The following is a 22,804-nucleotide window of genomic DNA, read 5'->3' on the forward strand; positions in this document are numbered from 1 at the left end:
TGGAACACGGGATGCAAACCCGCCAAGACTGGGGATGCCCTATGGGGGTTTGAAACAAGGTGAATGGAATGATCTGTTCATATCTGCAGGATGGCGCCATCCATTGTGGAAGGCGAGTTCTCATGGATTAAGAACGGGAACATGGGGGAGTCATCATTATCGTACAGAATGGAAAGAAAAGACATCAAGAGAATCCGGCCTCAAGTGAAACACGAAAAACAGCAACGCCTCTGAATTACATGCATCCCAACTAGCAGAAGATCTTGTACGCCTTCTTCCACATGGGCCAGGCGGCCTGTTCGGCGCGTTCCTGCTCGATCAGATACTGGATGTCCAGCTCCCGGCGACCCGTCTGCAGGTCCATATCTTTCGCGCGGATGAAAGGCGTTCGGAACCAGATCTTGTACGGAATGTAGCAGAGGATGACAACTGGGGCAGCCAGATATACGGAAAACCACGACTCGACAAGTTCTCCGGTGGTCATCTCAGAATATCCGATAGGGGCAAATCCGACCCAGAACTGGGCAACCAAGACGAGGCAGTTGAAGATAAAGCCGATCCAGGAACCGATGAGGCCGGGTTGGGACTGGAAAGCCAATTCGTTCAGGCCATGTCCCTGAAGCTTCCAGGCCCGGCGGAAACGGATGTGAGCGAGACAGATCGAGCCCCACGTGAAGATCGATGACAGACCCGAAATGGCCATCATCCACTCGAAGGCGATTTCCTGCTTGGAGGAGGCAGCCAGGAATCCCAGCAAACCAAGCGCGGAGGCAATGCAGATGGCCCAGAGAGGACGACCCTTGCGGTCAATGTACGCCAAAAATTGCGGAGCCTGTCGCTGTTCCGCAAGTGCGGCCAGAGTACGAGATGAACCATATACCGACGCGTTGCCGACGGATAGGACGGCAATCATAATGACCACGTTCATGATCGAATCCAAGACGTTGATACCAGCATTCTTGATGGCAATGACGAAGGGTGATGCCTTGGCGTCCGCGCTGGACTTACCATTCAGGAGTTGCTCGTTGTTATACGGAACAAGAAGGCCGACCAAGGTAAGAGACACAATGTAGAAGAGGCAGATACGCCAGAAGACCTGTCTGACGGCGGTCGGAAGGGATTTGCGGGGGTTAGAAGTCTCGGCGGCCGCAAGACCAACGAGTTCCGTTCCAGCAAAGGCGAAGGCGGCGTTCACGAAGACGCTGCACAGACCTTTGAAGCCGTTGTTAAAGGCGCCCGGGTCGTGCCAGTATTTCCCACCGATGTAGCCACCTTTAGGACCACCGCCACAGTTCAAGATGATGCCGAGGATGCTACGAGATATCAGCCATTATTCCGATCCCCACCACTTGGGCAACCACTTACATGAAACCGATCACGGCAATGACTTTGATGAGCGAGAAGACAAACTCAGCCTCGCCATAGCCACGGACACCAAACAGGTTGATGGAGACAATCACCGCCCAGAAGATAGCAACCCATGCCGCGTTAGAGATGCTCGATTCCCAGTAGTCGACTGTGATGGACGCGGCGACAATCTCCAAGGGAAGAACAACAAGCCACTGCAACGCATAGTTCCAGCCCATGGCGAAACCCCAGGCGGGGTCGATAAACCGGGTGGAGTAATGGGCGAACGATCCGGCGACTGGGAAGAGGACAGCCATCTCTCCCAGCGCGTGGACGGTGCAGTAAAGCATACAACCAATCAAGGCATAGGCGATCAGGACCGACGCGGGACCCCCCGTGGCCAGAACCTTACCGGAACCAACAAACAGACCAGTACCTGTGGACCGACACAACGGGGTCAGCTGAGGCGACGATGGGCGGAAGGGAATCCCGTCTACTCGGGGAAGAGTCATCCGTACCGATTGAGCCTCCAATAGCGATCATCTGGAGATGACGGCCCTTGAGACTGCGCTGCAGTGGTGACTGCGCCGTCTGGAGGGCGGCATTTTCAACATCGAACGACTTGCCATCGGCGCCAGCAACGGTCCGTGTGGTGACATGGGCGTTCGGATCTCGCTTGAAGCTGTCGAGAATTCGCCGCCCCACGCCGGGGCGCGTCGAGACCGATTCTCCATAAACAGGAGGAGGAGGTGATTCAACGGAGGAGGTAGGACCCGCTTTGGGTTCGATTTGGTCTTTCTCCATGGTGGAGGAGATGTAGAGACGGCTAGGTGTAGGTGAAGTGTTCCTGAGGCATCCACGGGGGTTGGTTCGGTGAATGGAGAAGACAGAATCAGAGAAGAGAGAGGAGGATGTAATAAAGGAAGAGGGGGTGGAAATTAAATCCCCGGGGATGCAGCGCAGAAAGAAAGAAGGTTGGAAGGAGTACTTGCAGTTTCACAAGAGGAATCGGGGCTTATAAGTGATCAAGACTGGAGAAGAGGATGGGCCGATCGACAACGACTGGCAGGACCGACAGTCCTATCAGGGAGCGGTGGGAAGATGAGAGTTGACTTAGTTTGAGGGTGGCGCGAGCCAACGAAGCCATCTGGAGAGCTTCCGGAGTAGTCGAGGTGGTTGCTGAGAACAGAGGCTAATTTAGGCTATCGCTGGGTACCTAGGGTATCATCGATTACCATTACCTGACATTATTATTTCGGTCGATAAGTCCGGGGTTGGACGCACTTGGGCCCTTCTCCATCCAACGGATGTTTCCCTCGAAACTTTGGCTGTCCAGGGTTGTTGGCCGGCTAGACGAGGCTTTTTTCCTTCGTATTTTCTTCGATTTGCCTTCTTCCCGCATTAATTATTGTCATGATTATGCTATTTCTCCTCATTTTCCCATGATCGGTTCATGGTAGAATAACCTTGGAACACTCCCCCCAGTTCCCCGGATGACCGTTCTAGGTAACTTGCCAGACTTCAGCGCCCGATGAATCCTCCTATCACCTGGTGGTCCGGTAGCTCATGAAAGGTCCGGAAGGCTAATAAACTACTAAATTGAACGGGCCCACGGTCAGGGTTCAACACGGTGGGGTCATGGACATGCGCGATATGTACAAGGATGGAGTTGAACTTATCAGTTATCTCCCCTATCTATCTCGGTTTTTATAGCCATCGTCATCATCCCAGGTACTCTCTCCATGATGCTGACACGGACACTTCATTCTACGTTGCAACCAGCGAGACACTAACCGCAAGAGGAAATTCAAACCAGGGTAGGACAGTCAATCTTTCTTGTACTTTTCTCTCGATTACCATACGTACGGTAGACCTAATATATCCATATACCTGACTATAGAGATTAATTCTACCCCAGTGCATGTGCATTCTCCTCTAGGTTACCCCTATTGACCGCCGTTCGCGGAGACACAACCAGCTGAATCATAAACTGAAGCTTCCCGCCCTTTACGCGCTAAACCCCATTCGGCTTTGGCTTCCACGCGATCTTGCTCCTTCACCAATCATCTCCCACGGCCCCGACCACTGCGATAAGACCTCCTGTCTTTATCTGGGGTTTGCTCCGAACCCACCACCACCACCACCACCACCACCACTTCATCCTCCTTCTGACGTACATCGCTTAGCGTGGCCACCCAATCATAGATAACGACGTTTCATTCGATTCTGCACCGTGATTTGTCTGTCCCCTCCCCTCCCTCGTCTCCCGTCCTGCGGGATTCTGGAAATCCTCTCCCGTCCTCGATCTTCGCCGTTCTCAGATGTTATCTCCCCCTTCAGCTATCTCTTGTTATCATGGTTGAAGCTTGGGAAAGCTTCTCTCCTTGTCCCTGTCTGGAATTCGACGAAGGCGTCTCGGCGAGCATCCTACTCGTCCGATCTCGTTCAAGCTATGTAGAACCCAGTCTATGCATGGAAGCGCGGGAGAACGAGCCTGAATTCACACCAGTCGATAATCTCTTCACAGAAAGTACTCAGCTATTCCTGATTCGTGAGGATATCCGAGAACAAATGCCCTATCCGCTTAACTACGCTTAATCTTTCATAATAGGGGTAAGGAAGGAAAGCCTCGGGAATTGTCGGTCTGCCAAAATCACCGAATCGCCGTATCGCCGCTCTCTCCTCTCGATGATATTATTCTCTCTCGCGCAGTCGCCATCAAGACGTCCTCGGCTAGGCTTGCGCACTGGACCTGTCGCCCAGTCCCTTTGTAACTCTCAAAAACGGGTCCATCCGGTTTTGCTTTCTTGGCGGCATCAGGCAACCTCGGCGCCCGTGCTGTATACCGTGGACACCACAGATTATGTGTCTGCATCTCGAATAACTGGCATTTTCTGTGAGGACTGCTCGGATGCTTGTAGATCCCAATTCGGGCATAATTGATCAGTCATTCGGGCGGCAGCGAGATGTCGGCGCTACCCTCCGGAGTATATTTAATTATCGTTACTTTTCCCGTGAACTTGGTAAATCAAGCGAGTCTCGGCCTACTTGGCGTGGTTCTCAAGCGACTCTGCCGACGGGATCATGGCCTTGGAGTCTCGTAGTTGAAGGCCAAGACTCGTTCAGTTCGGCTCACGACGCCCCCGGAGAATTGACCGGCGACCATCAACTTCCGCCGTAAGATGCCCGCATCTGAGCTGAACAGAAAGGGTCGAGCGTCACACACAGCCAGTAACAAGCGAGAAATACTGTTGCCCGGAACGGGCGACGGTGACATCGCGGCTGGGCAGGCTGGGCCGAAGAGCTTCGTAATATCTTGGGGGCCTTTCGGTTCTTGGGTGTGTGTGGCCAGAGGGAACCGGCAGGATCTGGCGTCTCGGCAGCGCGTGATGTCCTATGTGTGAGGACATGCAATAAAAAGACCAGTTGGACATTGTTCTCGTATATGGAGGCGTAATTGACGCAGGCGATGCAACCGACCCCTGCACGGATACCACCTTGCGTGACCTCGTGGCTTTTGATCCCAGTTAGGGGGCGTTTTCCTCGCTCTGTTCTTCCTCGCTGATTAATGTGCTGTCCCACGAACTGAGTTCTCGAGGCGGTTCCTTATTCTGCTAGCGTCCTGCGTGGCAATGAGGCGCCGCGAGAAAAATCACGCAACTTCATGCATGACGAAGAAGCAGATATTCCCGTATATTTGTTACTAATGGGTATTAACCTTCCAAGTGGAATCATGGCATCATAACAGTGGCTCTCCCTCGAACGTGTCGAATAAAGTAAGTTAGAGTTATCCTCCATGCCCACATTCCTTTGCTGCCAAAACGCGGGGACGACGGATCCCGTTATGTAACAGATTCCACCCCCGACCTCTCCCCAGTCTGGGGTAACAAAGTCAGTCTGGTGGAGTTACTTCTTGATCTGTCGGCTCGTACATTCGTCCAGTGGAAACAGTCCCCCCATCGACAACTTCCATCCTACTGTCTAATTAGCTTTGCGGTGGCGGGCTGTGGCTTGACTAGAAGGACGATCCAGACTAACAACCACACGTGCTCTCTATGCTTGCGCGGTACGAGGCGGGAGCAAAATAACCTTCGCTAACCGACCATCCCTGAGTTGATATCATGTTGCGGGTGAGTGACCCACGGGAGACAAGAGTCCTTGCCAGTAGGAAGAATTAGAATTTGGACAATCTTGGGCAGCTTACTACGGACGAACGGCGACCGTCGGTCTTAGTTTTAGAGCAAGTTCGTAATCCAATAGGGGAATTTGTTTTGCAATCAGTAGATAGCCACCTGCACGCATCTGTCGAACTGATCTAAGGGCAGTTTGATGTTAGTCTCTCTATTCCAAGATCGTCAAATCCCTAGAACACAACAGAACCCCTAGGCGTTGACATCTTCTTTCTGATAAGGCCAGAGCCTTGCATATAACTGCCTCTCAGCTTCGTCTTGGGCTAACCGGATAAATATGTCCTTGAACTTGCGGCTATTTTCACTGGCGGCTTCGTAGTCTGCTTGATCCACCATTCCATCAACCGGTAGTACACCCAGGTTGCGAAAAATTGCAAGCATCTGTCCCACTCCCTTGATATTATCTTCTTCCTTGGAGTGAGTGTCGTCAAATTCCTAGTCGGTAAACTCGGTAAGACAGAGCAAATGCCCTGCAAAAATTTCATCCCAATAAGACGGTGAACGATCTCAATCAGCTGCATCAATTCCCAGAATGCCATTATCTGAAGCCGAAATAATGCGAACATTGTCCCAGCACGTATGCTTATGTCCGAATATCATCCGCTAGTTAACTCAGTCCTTGTTGAGCGACAATTTTTCGTAGGTAGTCCGAAAGTTTGGGCACAAGTGGGTGCCCTGAGCCCGATAACTTGCTAATTGCTTCTTTAGCCCCCATAAGGAGCTTTTCAGCATCATGGACCTGGCCTTTCTGGAGCCATACTGTTGCGAGGTTGAAAGAGATGCATGCCCTAACCGGCGCCTGGCTTATATCGGTAGCTTTCTCCGTGACATCCAGCAAATGCAAGAGAAGCTGCTCAGCTTCATCGGACCGATCTGTCTTTAGGTATATGGTCGAAATATTGACTGTCATGCAAAACTCTTCAATGGTCTTCACGCGCAGGGCCTGGGGAGTACTCGGGTATCCTAATACCCGGAGATACATCTTTCCTGCATCAGCCCAACGTTCCATTTCGAGATATAGGGATCCAAGGCGGGCAACTGTATCGATGGTCCGTGGGTCGTTCGGTCCTAGCAGCATCTCTTGCAAGCTCAGTGCCCTTGTATACATGTTTTCTGCACAGAGTATCTTCTGATGTTTTCGATAGAGACGAGCAAGCTCAAGAACCGGTTCGAGTGTTTGTTCTTGCATCGTCCCGAATATTTTCTCACGTCCAATGAGAACTCGAGTTAATGCGCTCTCGGATTCTTCAAAGCGGCTTTGTTTGCAATATACACGAGCCAGGTCTGCGAGGGCACTAAGGGTCAACCGGTGATTTGGACCGAACACTTTTCTGTTCTCTGACACAGCACGTGTGTAGAACTCTTCGGCATCATCTAATTTGCCCTGTTTCATATATGACCAGCCAACGTTTTCCATTGTCGTGGCGTTCGAACAAGTCGGGCCTTGGATTCTCTCTCTTACCCAGATTAATTGTTTCAGTATCTGTACTGCCTCGTCTTGTTTATCTTTATTGATGAGCACCAAACCAAGACTGTCAATCAAATGGAGTAAATCTTTCACCAGCGTGGGTTGTGTGACTATTTTGTTGCCATCAAACTCTACGGCCCATCTCCGGATGACACGTGTGGAACCCTGTTTGTCGTTTCCACAACATGTATTTTTCAGCAATCCCAAAATCTCGAGAATAACTGGCACGTACTCTTCAACTATGACGTCTTTGCCAATAGCGCCTGAAAGTACATTTGCTCTGCCTTTTCATAGTCCTTCTGGACGCTATAAAAGTGGCCCAAATTGACCATGGCGGAAAAAATAGACGGATGGTTTTCTCCGAAGGACTTCACAATTCCAGCTAATGTCCTTTCAAAAAATGACTTCGCCTCAGAAGGCTTTCTTTGCCGCAAATAAACGTGGCCAAGATCGTTCATAATCTTGAGAATGCCAGCATCGTCTCGGCCACGCCCCGTTTGACTTGCTGATAGCAATGGTTCCAGAAGATTTCTTGCAGAGTCGTACTGCATTTGTGAGATGAGTAAGCAAGAAACATCACTAGCAGCAACCAGTCTCTCCGGGGCAGACCCCAGAATGGTGTCGTCTCTGAGGAAACGCCGCTGAGTAAGACGCTTTGCATGTGGAACATAACGAGCGAAATTCGAATATACCAGCGATTCTGATGTGTTGTTTCTGACCGACCCCGAGACACAGTCAACGGCATACCAGTACATTTCAGAGTCTATAACCCTGCATAGCTGGTCTGAAATCCAATCATGAATGCAGTTATGCATGCTCCACTCTTTCAAATGGGGATGAAATTCTGTGAAGGAATATTCCGACAAAGCTCTCATTACCCCATTGAAGCTAACTTCATCCTTGATAACGTCATATAAGGGACACTGATCCTTAAGACCAGCCCGGAAAAGCTCATACCATAAGCTTCCATTGTCGAAATACGCCATCATTCTGAGCATTGTTGCCGCCTCCGGGTCGTCTTCTACTAGTCGATCGTACGATATCTTCCAAGCCGTATATAATGTACGTTCCTGGTATTCCTGAAGCTTAACAGGACGATGAGGATCAATATTCCATCGTTCTTCATACTCTTGAAGGTAGCGCTGAAAGCTAAAGGGGCTTTGCTGTAGATAGACACCCGCAGTGGCAAGAGCGAGAGGTAGCCCAGCAAGTCGCTCAGCTAGTTGTTTTGCCCAAGGATCTGACATGTATAGTAAGTAAAGTGAGAAATGAGCAATTCAAGTTACGGCTATTACCCGATAAAGCATTTTCACGTTTTGAACGAGCTTGCAAGATCATCAGGCTATCTTTGATGTTTTCAAGGGGCTTGATTCTCAGGACTTCGGTTATCCCCGTCACTAGATCAGGACATCGCGTTGTGATGATAATAGCCCCATGAGCAGCAGGTGGATAATAGGGATCAAGCTTGAAATTCCTCGGATTATCGTAGTTGTCGAAGACCAAGAGCCATCTTGAATTCTTTGGGTGAGAAAGCCATTCCCTTGTTCTTCTCACGCATTCGTCACCCTCCAACGAGCGCGAAACCCGACTTCCAAAGATAAGGCCAGCAGCTGTTGCGAAACTGTTCCTTAAGGATAGTTCGCTTGTAGCGTCTAACCAAAGGACGGTTTCATAGGCCATAGATGGAGTTTGAGAATAAGAGAGTGTAATTTGTGTCTTTCCAATACCACCTATGCCCCCAAGAGCCAGCCGCCGCTGCTGCTGATGTATCCTCATCATTCCCTTGTTGATTGGATGGAGAGCCTCTCGTATAGAGTTTTTCTCAGCTTCACGAGCAACGAGCCCTGGTGAAATAGGCGGCGCTTGATCTAGACATATGCCTAATGGTCCATGAAAGCCAAAATCCTCATTGGGCATCGTGCAGGCTGGAAATATGGTTAGACTAGAAGATATTACATTAATATTCACCAAAAATTCTCAGCAAGTAGAGAAGATATGGGGTCTTTGGATGGGGGTTGGCCTTCTTAATGAGGAAAAGGGAGGATTGTGCGTACAAAGCTCGTGATATGTAGATTATTGCCCGAAGACAAGATACAAGCCCATTAATCAAGACTGCTCCTTACCAAAATTAAAATTTTGCGTTTCAGCGTGAGCTGTGTTGATCTGCTGACCACTGCCACTGTTGAAATTGTTACTCTGACTCCCTCTGCTACAGAAGCTCTGAGCCACGCTGCCCTCTTGCAAAGTCGAATCACGCAGGTCTTTCAACTCATCCAAAATAGACTCGAGTTCCCTATTCTGACTCGGTGTTGTAGGCCCGATGAACTCGCTATTAACTAGGAGTTGCACATCTTCAGTGATCGCCGTCATTAGGGTTTCAACCTTGTTCCGCTCGCCAAGTTTGCGAACGACTTTCGAGTACCGTTGTCGCCATGAAGATGGGTCTGTGGGCCCAGACATAACTTTTGAGAATATTTCTGACAGGGTTTGAGCCTTGTTATTGCAGGCGTCCAGAATTTTTCCCAATGCCTGGCAGACCTCAGAGGGCAGGGAATCTTTGAGCGGCTCCAGGCTGGCTTCGTAAGCCTGGAGGATGTGTAGAAGCACTGGGAGCCGTCTTCCAGCAGATTCAAATGCCTCGGATAGACTTATATCGTTTCTGTTCTCATAAAACGTGGCGGCAGTTTGGAGGGCGGAGATGATGCCTGTGATAGTGCCGATTACCTCCACACCGGACATGTTGATCAGGTCCAATGGCCAGAGGGCAACTAGGTTCCTGTAAATCGTGCGAGATAATTCTAGTATTTGACGATAGAAAGAAAAGTCGGGTAAATGAATTGGGGTCTTCGAAGATTTCGTCTTAATATGCTCCCCTGAAGCGGTCGACCGTCTTTATCTACATCGGACTCGTACTTTTGGATATAGGGATCAATGAGCGGTCAGTAGAACCATCATTTTGCCCATCAAATGACCCGTAGATCCCAATTTTCGCTTGTACAATCCCTGTAATTGCCAATCGCTTTGTGAGGCTGAGGCACGATCTGCACTTGGCAGAAGGCTTCGAGGCACAGCTGTGCCTCCAAGGCTGAATTTGAGGATAAGAGGTAAGCCTCATTCGTCGGTTTCACCTCCCGTGTTCCCCGTTTCATGACAAATGAGATAATATGGCCTCAGGGGTGTATACGCCGTACTTTCCGGGACCATAACATTTCCGGTGCTGGGAACTTATCACGACTCTCACTGAAAAAAAAAAGTGTTTGCTTCCCGCATCACATCTTTCCAAACCAATCACAGCTCTCAATCTCGGTCAGTTATTGACTATTGACCTGGCACAATTTGGCGAACATACAAAGAAGCCATTCATTAGGAGGCCCTTGATTTTAATGACTAGAAATTCAAGGGGTGCTAGGGACTCACATGATATATTGCAGGTTAGCCTCGAAGAAGTTTGGTAGGAAGAATTAAAACTATGTGTGCGTTTTATGTGTTCATTGGCCCCTCCCAAAACATATACATACGTACTTGATTTTCTAGGACGGTCCATGGCCTACTCTTTCCGTTTTAGTGCTCACCCTTCGCCGCTTTTTGCTCACTGAGTAAATCTGAGCACGCCCTGAGTAGCCTGACGCGATCACTGAGCACGCGGTGAGCGGAAGGCTGAGCGCACTGGGCAAGTAACCTCAATAAACTGCACCTTAGCTAAAACCACACCCTTGAACGTTTCTCCTCCGCCTATTCCTTCTGATGCCCGCGGATTCTTTCCCCAGTGGGATTTTACTGTAGTTGATCGTGCTGCACAAACTTAATAAAATATTTTGTTGGGCTTTCTTGGTTGAAAGATAGCATAAGCTCAGATATTCATGGGAGTAGCTCCGGATAACCTAGAAGTTAAGAGATTCTCAGAACGCTAAATAGCGTAAGCTAATTAACATATCTTATAATATTTATTTTAAATACCTAACGAGTAGAATAACGTGCTAATATTTCCTCGCCAAAACACGTAACGCTGAAGATCAATATCACTAAGTGAATGAATGAGATCAAAAATTAGTACGTAGCGTTGATTAGTTGTGATAGTCATAGCTAGAACGGTTTGATATCTACAGTATAGAGAGATATTAGATTCGTCCTAATCCGTGCAAATTCCTGCCGTGAGGCTCTATTCTTCGTTGTCCGAAGCATCGGCTTAAGCATAGGATAATGCGCCAGTAATATGTAGGTATAGCTGGTGTGATGGTCGATACGTCGTACATGTGTAAATATACGTATACCAAAGCTTGCACGGAAGTCACTGATGTGATATCATAGCTTACTTTGGTAGTGAAGAGGAGTCGTAGATCTTAGGAAGCCTAAACTGGCTCTGGGGATCCTTGTGGGTCTCTAGCTTTAGAGACTCAATGGCTGCATTCGTTCGGTAAGATTATGAGTAAAAGATAATGCCTTGAGACTATTTAGACTTGCAAATGGACCCCTATATAGCAATTTCAGTCTTATACTCTTATGTGAAAGGGTACTTAATTACTTCTACTCCTCCCGTCAATCAGACCGTCGAGAGAGCAAAGAAAGTTTTCTAGGAGTTCAATGGAAACAGGCCCTGTAGACTCGAGATATTTCACCTTTTCGATGCCTCTGATGTCGGAATGCGGCCTCCTTTGAATTTTCTTTGGACGAGCCCATCCTTGTCCATTTGTTGCGCTAGGTAAATGTAATTCGGTAGATGCGGTGGATATTCATTTCGTTCGCTTTGCTTATGATTACAGATTCCAGATATTGTGACGGGAGAGTGATACGCGCAGCATATTTATGACTCTGAGATTGGGAGCTGTGTCCTGGGCGCTTAAATAAAGCATATAGCGTCTTTACCGTTATTAATACTGGTTGGTTGGTGAATTCATTCGCAGGCTTGTTGTGTCTAACGGCAATATGCAGTCGTGAACTATTTAGGTTTTCCTATTGAATCTCACATGTACCACTTCTCTAGGACGAACTACGAACCTTGTCAAGAACACTGGTGGTAATTGTGGCCTGAGTCCCCTTCCTAGCCGTTCGGTAGCAACGGCCCATACTGCTAATGACTAAGTAGTGAATGGGGAGACGCTAGTGAGCTGAGGTCCCTCGTCATCGTATCTAAACGATAGGTTCATGGTTTGAATATCTAACGACTAAGAGGCACCACAGAGAGCTCTATCGAATACTTGTTATTGCGTACTATACCATGTGCTTCCGAACTATATGTCGGAAGGGTAACTATCGCCTACATACAAGGTCTGTAACTTGTATGTTACCGAGAGCTTTAAGGCCTCGTTTATAAAAAGTGCGGCAAAGCCACCAGCCCATTACCACAGCAATTTAGCCGCTCGTGTGATGAGGTAGGAGGTATCATAACACGGCCATCGAATACTCCAATCGGACTGGAGCCGTGAATGTGACATAGTCGCACTCGCGGCGGGCTCGCGGATGTTTACGCATTCCTTCGTTGATCGACCAGGGAACAGTGTCTGAGCCCACCGGCTGTGTTTCACCGTCTCCAACCACAGGGCGAAAGTCAGAAGGCCAATCCGAGAAAAAAAGGTCCGAGCATATTGTATAATTTCTACGCCACCCAAAGCGACGTAGTCGAAGGAGTTCATTAGGTTTTTCTGTATCTTATTAGGCGGTTCTTCCCTACATGATGTTCAGAATATTCCCTAGTGAACCACTTCCTAAACATTCCCACTTTCCTCCTGCTTCGAAAGAACTGCTCCTCCCCAGAGTGAACCCGGGTTTAGCCGTGCTGGGTAAAGTTGCATCATATGGGTGTATACCTCTTCGGCAGTCCGAGACTCCTGCACAAGTCGGTTGAAATTTGCGAAATAAGTCTTCGTCTCGCTGATGGCATCCGGTCCAAGAGAACTGTTTGGGTCGCTGTGCCCGCCGATGACCACCTTAGGTTTCAAAGCGGCGAGCTTATCCAATGCCGCCATCCATGCCAGTCGCGCTTTGACAGTACCCGACTCGCCCATGTAGGGATGAGTATTGCCGTAAACGGAGTCGCCTGCAACGAGGAGACCAGTCGATGGAACCCACAAGGCCGTGGTTTCGTCACAGTCGGTGTGCCCTAATCTCACAACCGCCAATTTTTCGCCTTCCAGCTCGAATTCGTCCTTTTCCAATGCCTCAGCGGATGCAAAATCGTCAGGAAGTTGCCCAGGGAAAAGCTTTTCCCATAGACCCTGCAACCTCTCCGGGGAGTGTTCATTCTCCATCCTGGAGGCAACCTCCTTTGTCGCTAAGACCTTGGCGCTAGGGAAGTGTTTGAGAAGGGCCGAACTTCCGAAATGGTGATCGCCATGCGAATGAGTGACGTAAATAGCGACCAGGTTCCTTCCACTGGTGATAACCCAGTCACTCAACTCTTTGGCGGCTTGTATGGTTAGCTGGGTATCGACTAGAATGGCATCTTTCTCGCCGTAAATGAGAGTAGAGCTCGTGGGGACCCATTTGAGGTGATCAGCGCCTGTAGGACCGGTGCGAGTGGCGCTTGCTCGCTTGCTGAAGAAGACTTTATGTTGAAGGCCCATGTTGTGCTGGTGGTCCTTGAAAAAGGAGTTGCGGAATGTGACTTGGTCCAAGAATTGGCCAACCCAAACGAGGTTCTTATATGCTGGAAGCCTTGCAACGGCATCAATGGATGATCCTTACTTTCGGTCCGCTTAGGACACGATTTTGACTTACACTCTTGCTTGGTAAGCCAAGTTGGATGGCCCTCGGCCTGAGCCGCATAATAGCCTGTTGATGAGTGATCAGAAGCGTATTGTTACATCCACATCTGCCGGATGGCGCGATTCGCCCACATACCTTACATCCTTCGTTCGACGTGGCATCATACTTGATCTATGTTTGCTCCGACAGCCCCAGTCCAGATGTCGTATTCTGTTTCGACCCAGGCAAGCTATCCATGGGGCTTGTCACCTTATGCCATTGGCTCCTATTCCGGGAGGGATCTCAAATGTTGCCAACCGAAAACACAATTAGGGCCGTAGGGTTTATTGAGGACCACCATATAATCGATTGGGCCGAGGAGCTATCGAGGGAGCATCACATCCTGGAAGGGTATGGTCTGGGCTTCCGTGTAAAGCTATTGGAAGTATAATTCCCTCTTCAAATTTACTTGCTGTGGTTTCCTCCATGACGGACATTTTGTCAGCCGAATCATTTGTGCCGAGGCCGTCTCATTGATTGATAATCCCGCAACTGATTAGATGGTGGCCCTCAGCCGAAAGGTAGTCGGCATTCCCAGAGTTGGTCGGGAGGAGAAATGGGGAACGCCCGGTCTAGCTGCTCTGAGACTTCCACTCGGAATAGATTACTCCAAGTCATCCACCCTATTAACTAGTACTGTACAGATTTTTCAAAGCCTTTCAGAGCCGACGATAAATCTAAGACCTCAGAGTTACCGTTTATTATCCACGGTTGACCTATACAACATCGCATTGATCCTGCCATTTTCTGGTCCTCTCCGATCTGCGCCGGACACTATGGTTCTTCCAAGACGCAATATCGAATTTCGTGGCTGCGACGGCACGATCCTGCGAGGTTGGCATTATCCGACAGAGAGGGCAAGCCCCTGTATTATAATGTCGCATGGGGTAAGGTCTAGGCAAACTAGTATCCTTCTGTCAAGTGCAGAGCTCAGACTAACTTTTGCCTCAGCTGGCCGGGATCCGGCATTTTCTACTCCCGTCTTTCGCAGACCGCTTTCACCAAACCGGCTTCGCTGTCTTGCTATACGACAACCGGAACTGGGGAGACAGCGAGGGTGAGCCCCGGCAGGAGTCGAATCCGGCCCTACAGCAGACCGACTACTATGATGCTTTCAACTTCGCCGTCACGCTGCCTGGAGTCAATCCAGAGAAAATTGCATATTGGGGCACCAGCTTCTCCGGTGGCAACGTTATCTACGCGGCTGCCGTGGACAAACGGATCAAGGCGGCGGTTGTTCAGTGCCCCGCGGTCTCTGGAGAGACACGCTCACGAGCCTTCAAGGACAGGATTCCCGCATTGTTTGCTGACCGGGCACGGATTGCCGCAGGTGAGCCACGCGGCCGAGTGCCTTGCATCGCACCGGACCGGGAGACCGCGAAAAGTGGTTCAGCGCCGGTTCTGTTCCCGGATCTCCACGCATACGACTCGTTCCGCGGCATCCATGAATGCGGCGGGTCCTGGGAGAACTGGGTGACGGAGCAAACACAGCTCTACATGCTCGAATTTGAAGCCCAAGCTATGATCCACCGCATTACTCCGACTCCTCTGTTGATGGTCGTTCCAGGAAACGACGTGACAGTGCGAACCTCGTCACAGCTGGCTGCATTTGGAAAGGCAGGAGAGCCCAAAGAGTTGGTGTATTTGGATAAGGCCGGTCACTTTGATGTCTACCGAGGCGAGTACTTTGAGCGCAATATTGCCGCGCAGATTGCGTTTCTTAAGACTCATCTAGCGTAGCATTGTTGTACGTCTTGGGCAGATCACGAGCTTCCGTGCTTTCGCGTGAGATACATGACTACTGCGCGCAACTCGATCAGATTATGGTTGCGGCTGGTTTCTTCGCATGTTCATCGAATAAATCCGATGACTTTGCATGGCATGTGTCAGAACTACTTCTAATAGATACAAGACTGTTTCTTCCTCATAGTATGGATTAAGGCCAGGCACACGGTTTCCGATACTTGAAGTAAACACTATGTACAATGCCCCACCGGCCGGTGTTCAGGCACCCCTCAGTGAAATTGCCTTCAATTAGCTTCCCGGTCGAATATATTTCTGGAGCTGAGAACCACCGAGTCGGCCGGAAAGTATGGCAGGAGACGAGTTGTATCCCAATAGAGCCAGACCTCGCTGAACTGCAGGCCACCCACCGTTCCTGATGCGTCGTTGGCACTGATCTTGCATACCATTGACAGAGGGATGCTGACTGTGGGCTCGTCGCTATTGTTGCCTGGGGTCCAGATATGCCGCACAATTTGGGACACTAGGTCCACCGTGCCGTCGTCATTTTGGATCTCCCAGATCCTCACAAAGTCGTGTGAGAGCTTCCCGAACTGTCCAAACAGCCGCGTAGCCCACGGCCAAATCTGATCACCGTGGTAATCAACGCCGTTCTGGTTGTGGAAGACCGCATTGTCGGCATAGAAACGGGGCACCTTTCGGTCACCCAGGTCCTTGGCGGCGATGGCGGTGGCGTACTGATAGTAGAAGGACTGGGCCAGTGTGCGAGGTCCGGCGGCGTTGAGCTCGGCGCTCGTTACGGCAGATATCAGGTGAGGCATGACAGAGGGAGCACCGTTGATCTTTTTTGAGAGAAGAGCTGATTGTCGAGACTTATCGCCGTGGTATCCCTGTAGGATGAAGGAGAAGCGCTCTCATAAATAGGTCGACGCCAACCCGCCATCATCTATCACTCTCTCGACATGATGGAGCCGAAGTCCATCGACACTGTGACCGCTCTGCACCGAGTCCATTTTCCCGAAGACCGACAAATTACCACGTCTTCCCCGGATACCCGCCGAGGTTCATCAGATTTGATGACTGATCAGCCCCGAGGGAGAGCCCATTCAGCAAAGTGTTCCTCGGCATGGTGATTCGCCCATCATGCGTTATGTATGGTCGCAGTGAGCATCACGTCATGGTTCCAATGGGTCAAGAGAAAGGGACGCAGCTCTCCTTTGCTAGTAAATCATCACATTACAGACCATAAAAGCAAGCGATTCCTGTTTCCCAGCAACCCCTGTTAACTCGACTCTGAACCGATCGACTATAACAACCAGCGTCACAGCATACTGCACAATGGAGGCGTTAATCGCAGACTCGTGGCTCAAGGTAATGGCGGCCCCGCTCCAGCAGCAATCACCTCCATGCAGCTGATCAACTCACGATCTAGGTAGAAAATGCTATGGGCCAGCGACCTCAGTTAACTGGCGATGTTTATGCCATGCGGGCGCAGTATAAGGCTCTCGCTGATCAAGCCAATGCAGCTCGAGATCTTAGCCCGAATGTTACGGTTGGTATGTCAGAGCAGTCCACCAGGTGGCCTCCATGTGCAAGATTACTCAATATTCGTGTGAGCTGACCATACAATGGAGCATACAGAAGACAAGCTCATTGCATCCCAACTCACAGTGAGAATCTACACACCCACCCTTGACCAAGAAGGCTCCGGTCCACTCCCTGTTGGACTGTACTTTCACGGCGGCGGGTTGTGCTGTGGTGACTTAGATTCCGAAGACACCTTTTGCAGGGAAGTCGCGGAACGCTTGCCTTGTATCATAGTCTCGGTGGGCTATAGGCTTGCGCCAGAGTTCAAAGTTCCCGCCCAGGTCGACGATGCCATGGTGGCGTGGAACTGGGTGAGTTGCTCAGTCAAAGACAAACACGTCAGCCCAAAGACATGCTCACATGACAGGCCTACAATAACGCTACCTACCTGAACGGTGACCGGACGCGGTATTTTACGATTGGCCAAAGTGCAGGAGGCACCATTGCTCTGGCAGTAGTGCGCCGGCTGGTCTCTTGTGGACGGGAATGTGAAGTCAGGGGCATTGCAGCCATTGTTCCATTCGTCGTTCACCCGGAGGCTGTGCCAGCGCGCTATGTTGACAGATACCGCGCCTTTGAGGAATTTGGTGATGGTCCTGTCAACACGAAGCAGGCGATGAGTCTTTTTTATGGTTAGTGGCATAGTTCGTTTCATTAGTGGATGGTGTGTGCTTCTCACTCACTCCTTGCAGAGGCCATTCACGCACAACCCTGCGACCCTGATATCTACGTCCTCAATGCGGAGCCAGATTTACACCGGTTTCCTCCTGCTTACCTTGCGGTTTGCGAAATCGACCCTCTGCGAGATGACGGCCTGATAATCCATGACGCCTTGAAAGCATGCGGGTACGTGCATGGCTTCTTACGTGTAACAGTTCATAGACTTTTCTTCCTGACCTGGCTTTCTTATAGGGTTCCGGTAAAACTTGACTATTACAAGAGTCTTCCTCACGTGTTTTGGGCTTTTGGGTGTCCCGCTCCCAGTGGAAATTTTGTATCCGATGTTGTTGCCGGCATCAAGGCGGTTACGCATTCCTGATTGCACCTTGCCGCTTTGAGAATAATTCGCCCCTCCATTGCTAGGAGAGGGTAGCGGAGGAATGATATGTATCCCAGTGAGAATAGCTTCGCTCACAAAGAATTGACCAACTGCCTACGACTCTACAGTCTCAATAGACGCGTTTGCCATTAATTCAAATCTGGCAAACTTAATGAGGCGTTCCTATCCTCTATTCCTTGTTTTTGTGCTACAATCATACCGCTACTTTGATCGTGATACAACTAGACGCTATTGTTTACTTGTCTGGATACGTTCATGGACAGAACCCACATTCTAGGCCAATAAGCTAAGGGATCCCCCATCTTCTTCCCCTCGTCCTCGCTGGAACTTGTTATGACTACGATTGATAATGAGATTCTACCGTAAACTGGATACTGTGCAATTATGAGTTATACGTATGATTGGTAACAAATGCGATTCGGGAAGGGTAATACTACAGGCTATCAAGTAACTGACCGATGTTTCCTATTTTAGCGATATCTGAGACCGCTTGATTTATCGAACACTAGTTTTCCGGCAGAGCCGAGTTGGGACCGTCTTTGACGAGGTGGACTCTTTGCGTCTTTCAGTTCAATGCCGAACCTTCTCCATGGGCCCGGTATACAATCTCTATTTAGCTCCGTCGTTAGGGCCTGTCCACCGAGATCTTTCCAATGATTCCTGAAACGTACTGGCCCTCACGCCGAGATCGCTTTGTGATTAACCTTCGTCTGGATACATGGTACCGTAGCAGATCTTGTCTCTTGGCGCTACAGTGATCCACTCGATCATCTGCCTGATGTCTCTTTCGAACCCAGCACCTGCCGAGGCAGCAACAGTAGCACCCCATTCGTGGAGTGTGCTACTTTAAATTGAGCTGGCCGAGATGTGGTAGACTCAAACACTGTTGCTGTTTCAGAAAATGAGATTTTGGGGCCGACAACAGGGTAGGTCTTCGACGTAGTGCTCTCTGGTCCTCTAGCAAAAATCTCTGGGAGGAGGGAATCCAGGACGCTGAGGGCACAAGGACCAAGCAGGCTGCCCAAAGGGACGGGAGAAGGTTCGCGTATAACATGCTGAGGCTTAACGAACTGAGAGTTATAAGATCGCGATTGTGGAGAGCGGAAAACCTGGTTTTCTACATACTAGCAAGACCTAGAATGCTCGTCGAGATTAAGTAGGTAGAGCTTATCTGTGCGCGTCAATATAACGCTTGGGTAACGTTTGATATTGCCATTTCCATGGGTATTGAAAAACGTCAGTTCTAGTAATCTGAATGATTCTTCCGTCAAATGATGGCGTCGATGGAGCCGAGCTGGCGGAGCAAAAAGGGGTATCCGTTCGATATTAGAGTAGACTAATATAGATCACAAACTGTTCTAATTTCTCTACTCTAGACTGTTGCTTAGGATCCGTGTGATGTAGATATCGAATCTTGCTATTAAAGGGCTTGATATGATTTGAGGGGACCAATTCTTTAGGCTATGGGAATAGATGATCCCGAGGAAGCCTTCTCCGGATAAATATAGAAGTGGTAGGATTGGGGGAAGGGAGACCGATAGATGTATATCAGATGATGGCGAGAGGGAGAGACATATATATCTACCTAATATCTTTAGGCTAGGGCTTAATATATCTTTTCGGATTCTACTTAAATTTCTCCTTGAAGGCTCTCGAAAATAGACAATCAAAGATATTAAGGAGAGAGACTATATAGATACGGGAATTACTTCGAGCAGAAGTACTAATAAGTATTCCCTGGCTAGCTATTCCTTACTACGGCAGGGCAAACAGCGGGCTGATGGTAGTAATAGTTAGAACTATCGAATAACCCTCCCTGTGGCAATACGGCGACCGGATGGTAAATACGAAAACCGGGACGTAATAGGAGGTGGTAAGCGCCCGTCACTTTGTCCGATGGGAAGTGACGGGAAGTATGGGGGCAGTGATAGGTAGTATGAGGAAGGAACCGATCAGTAAACGATATGGCAAATGACGGTCACTTCCGGGCGTCTATATGTAGGTTTGTCGGATTAGGGTAAACAGAAGGTGGGTGGTTCAGTTTCAAATCTTACGAATATCACGGTGGCTGAGACATTGTTAGCTCTGCAACGACTACATCTTTCTGATGAAGACCTTCAATGAGCCGTATGTACTAGAACAAACGTTATATACAACCATTGAATCTATATATCTATCTCTATGACAACTTGGGCTTGATACTCCGGAACATGGCATCCTGGACAGTCGACGCAACCAATTCCCCAGACGGGCCCCAAATCCGACTTTCGATCACTGCGCGACCCTCTGCGCCGCGGCTGCTTGACATTTCCTGGGTGAACCACCTCTTTCTATCCAATTTCAGGTTCTCGGGGTCGATGTGGAACACCATCTTATGGTTTAGGCTTCCAGACACCCCGAGCGTCTTCGCCTCGAACGTATGCAGCAGCACGCTCAGTCCTTCACGGTCCGACACGAACGCATGCGCCGCAGCGACCATATTGGGATCCTCGAGCACGGGAGCGACACCACGATAGATGTGCATTCTGCGGTGCTCCGTGCCCCGGTTCTTGTCGTTATAGGCAGTCAAATCGGGTGTTCGAACTTCAATCCCGGGAAAATCTGCCGATTTAGTCGTCCCTGCTCGGTTGGGGCCTCGCAAATACTCGCTCGCGGGATGCATCGTAGGATCTTTCTGGAGCAAGTCGCCGTACTTCTCCCGGTTAAGCTTGATCCAGTACCCGGGCCCGTCTTCCGGCGCCTTAAACGAGCAGGTCAAGGCGAAGACCACCGGGCCCAGCGGCTTGGATGCGTCGGAAAGAGGAAATGGGCAGTCATCCGACGGTGTGGTCGGCTGGCGGGCTGTCACTTGTCGCAGGATGAACGACCGGGTCTGAGATAGGGTCTTGATTTCGAAGACAAAAGGGCGGTTGGAGTGGCCTGCCTGCGTCCAATACCCGTTCGCTTCGTGGATTCGCAGCCCCGTGTCGCGGATTGTCTGGGTCGCAGCCCATATCGCCTGCGCATAAACATGTCCTCCGTATGATCTTTGCACGCTCAGCGGCTTTCCTGGGGCATAATCCCATGACAGTGCGGGGTATCGGCTTAGATGGATCTCGTCCTGCGATGGTACCCGTTCCACTTCCATCGCCTGGGCGAAGGTCAGGGGCTTGGATGGTGCGATGGCTGGCATCTTGGCTGCGGGGCGTTTATCGCTTCCCTGTTCGATGTTTGGCGCGGCCCGAATATATTTGAGTTTGATGCCTCCTGCGTACTTACTTACGTCGAATGTCCACCGGGATATTCAGAGCATGGGCGGCTGTAGAATTGCGTTAGCTCTTGACTTCCCCGTTGATATGACCCTGTGCGGAGGAGTTGATACTATCTTGACATCCCGAGGCGTCTGGGGAGCCGAGGTATGACATCCCGCCAGACTAATCACTCCGTAAAATAAGGACCGATTATTGATGGACGTCTGAGAATCGCACCGCTACACGGTCGAATTATTCAACTATACCCAGGCACTCTCTGTATCTAAAAAAAAAAAAGTATTGGATCAATCTATGTATGACCTTCGCAAGCCTCATATCACAACATTTGACCTGTAGCCTGGTGACTATTCTTCAATTTTCAGTCATGCCTGTTCATAGATCCACCATCTTACTCTAACACTCTTCAGCAGTCAAGCTTTACTTGCTCTCCAGTGGCATGGGTTGGTTAATAATGTGTAAAAGCCTTGATGCCCCCCCACGATATCCGCCACGAAATCGCGTCTCGGAGCAGGACATCCAAATGCCCAGAATACGTGGGCTGTTGTGAATCGAGGCTCGATCAAGTAAACAATAGAGCTTCGTATACGGAATTTATTCCGTATACAATCAGATTGATTGGAAATCAAACTGATATTCATCATGGACATAAACCCTCAAGTTTTCAGATATGAATATGTACAATTAATCTTCCTCTGACCCGTTGGACTCCGTTATGTGTGCAGGGTACGTCGTGGTCGTTGCACCATTTGCACTGCGGAACTGCCGTGCCACATTTGATATGGGGGTCAATCAGAAGGGTTGTCGGCCACTATGCAAGATAATTCACTTTCTGTTTAAGAGATGAGTCGCAGGCGGGTCCCGTGAGCTTATTTGCGCGGTCGATTTGCATGGCTACTAAGATAACACACAATAGTGCGCTCTATAAACAGTCTGAACAACATTCATCTATGCTTATTTTCCTTTCTGGTAGGAAATTGGTTAGTGGTAGTAGCGCTCGATAAGTAACTAAATTAGGGCATATTAGATTGATCATTCAACAAGGTCGCAGACACTAGACGGATTAGTAGGTTGCACCGTGTAAGAGCTCGGGACCCACAACGTGGTGTTGTAATAAGGTTTAGCGTGGCATGTTCCAGCGATAAAGCTCCATTACTAATAACGCTTAAAACTGGAAGACCGGAAAGACTGGAATGTATAGTAATCATTCCGGTCAAGGACATACGGCCTCGATTGACCGACCAATCTCTTTGCATATTGCATCATACAGGCCGACGGACCCCTTGCTGAGACAGGTCTTCATCAGATGTGCCTTTGAACCAGTGACCGACCAGAAGTATCCATCTTCTGGACCCGGCCTCACATTTCGACCGAACTCGCAACATACAGTAACACGGCGTCGCGTCGTAGCCGCTGAATA

General features: G+C 49.6%; 8 protein-coding genes across 8 annotated transcripts; 2 read left to right on the top strand and 6 right to left on the bottom strand.

Moving 5' to 3' along the window:
- Positions 1-156: 156 nt before the first annotated feature.
- Positions 157-2,256, bottom strand: BDV59DRAFT_29846 (amino acid permease GAP1). Its single transcript, XM_073696143.1, has 3 exons — positions 1,866-2,256; positions 1,366-1,783; positions 157-1,313 (listed from the first exon to the last, which is right to left on the bottom strand). Exons 1-3 carry the CDS (start codon positions 2,149-2,151, stop codon positions 251-253), a joined length of 1,767 nt encoding a protein of 588 aa, XP_073548105.1. The 5' UTR covers positions 2,152-2,256; the 3' UTR covers positions 157-250.
- Positions 2,257-5,557: 3,301 nt separating this feature from the next.
- On the bottom strand, positions 5,558-5,980 carry BDV59DRAFT_178060 (uncharacterized protein). The gene has a single exon (XM_073689708.1). It carries the CDS (start codon positions 5,916-5,918, stop codon positions 5,730-5,732), a length of 189 nt encoding a protein of 62 aa, XP_073548106.1. The 5' UTR covers positions 5,919-5,980; the 3' UTR covers positions 5,558-5,729.
- Positions 5,981-6,037: 57 nt separating this feature from the next.
- BDV59DRAFT_207825 (uncharacterized protein) lies at positions 6,038-9,744 on the bottom strand (the record flags this gene model as incomplete). Its single annotated transcript, XM_073695078.1, has 4 exons — positions 6,038-7,285; positions 7,375-8,245; positions 8,301-8,930; positions 9,177-9,744. The coding sequence occupies 4 exons, from the start codon at positions 9,742-9,744 to the stop codon at positions 6,145-6,147; spliced, it is 3,210 nt and encodes a 1,069-aa protein (XP_073548107.1). The 3' UTR covers positions 6,038-6,144.
- A 2,963-nt stretch (positions 9,745-12,707) lies between these two features.
- BDV59DRAFT_193189 (MBL fold metallo-hydrolase) lies at positions 12,708-13,565 on the bottom strand (the record flags this gene model as incomplete). Its single annotated transcript, XM_073692180.1, has 1 exon — positions 12,708-13,565. The coding sequence occupies one exon, from the start codon at positions 13,563-13,565 to the stop codon at positions 12,708-12,710; it is 858 nt and encodes a 285-aa protein (XP_073548108.1).
- A 1,056-nt stretch (positions 13,566-14,621) lies between these two features.
- On the top strand, positions 14,622-15,486 carry BDV59DRAFT_201926 (alpha/beta hydrolase; the record flags this gene model as incomplete). Its single annotated transcript, XM_073693921.1, has 2 exons — positions 14,622-14,633; positions 14,698-15,486. The coding sequence occupies 2 exons, from the start codon at positions 14,622-14,624 to the stop codon at positions 15,484-15,486; spliced, it is 801 nt and encodes a 266-aa protein (XP_073548109.1).
- A 290-nt stretch (positions 15,487-15,776) lies between these two features.
- On the bottom strand, positions 15,777-16,310 carry BDV59DRAFT_201927 (uncharacterized protein; the record flags this gene model as incomplete). The annotated part of the gene is made up of 1 exon (XM_073693922.1): positions 15,777-16,310. The coding sequence occupies one exon, from the start codon at positions 16,308-16,310 to the stop codon at positions 15,777-15,779; it is 534 nt and encodes a 177-aa protein (XP_073548110.1).
- Positions 16,311-16,827: 517 nt separating this feature from the next.
- On the top strand, positions 16,828-18,115 carry BDV59DRAFT_201928 (alpha/beta hydrolase; the record flags this gene model as incomplete). Its single annotated transcript, XM_073693923.1, has 6 exons — positions 16,828-16,860; positions 16,922-17,045; positions 17,131-17,387; positions 17,444-17,708; positions 17,769-17,922; positions 17,989-18,115. The coding sequence occupies 6 exons, from the start codon at positions 16,828-16,830 to the stop codon at positions 18,113-18,115; spliced, it is 960 nt and encodes a 319-aa protein (XP_073548111.1).
- A 2,200-nt stretch (positions 18,116-20,315) lies between these two features.
- On the bottom strand, positions 20,316-21,308 carry BDV59DRAFT_201929 (acyl-CoA thioesterase; the record flags this gene model as incomplete). Its single annotated transcript, XM_073693924.1, has 1 exon — positions 20,316-21,308. One exon carries the CDS (start codon positions 21,306-21,308, stop codon positions 20,316-20,318), a length of 993 nt encoding a protein of 330 aa, XP_073548112.1.
- Positions 21,309-22,804: the final 1,496 nt, after the last annotated feature.

Source organism: Aspergillus ambiguus (assembly GCF_047715705.1).
Source record: "Aspergillus ambiguus strain CBS 117.58 unplaced genomic scaffold BDV59scaffold_15, whole genome shotgun sequence".
NCBI lineage: Eukaryota > Fungi > Ascomycota > Eurotiomycetes > Eurotiales > Aspergillaceae > Aspergillus > Aspergillus ambiguus.

Coding starts and splice junctions, on each gene's coding strand:
- BDV59DRAFT_29846 (XM_073696143.1), bottom strand. CDS start 2,151: ATGGAGAAAGACCAAATCGAACCCAAAGCGGGTCCTACCTCCTCCGTT. Junction 1,784..1,865: donor CGCTATTGGAGGCTCAATCG/GTACGGATGACT, acceptor GTCGGTCCACAG/GTACTGGTCTGTTTGTTGGT. Junction 1,314..1,365: donor ATTGCCGTGATCGGTTTCAT/GTAAGTGGTTGC, acceptor GATATCTCGTAG/CATCCTCGGCATCATCTTGA.
- BDV59DRAFT_178060 (XM_073689708.1), bottom strand. CDS start 5,918: ATGCTTGCAATTTTTCGCAACCTGGGTGTACTACCGGTTGATGGAATG.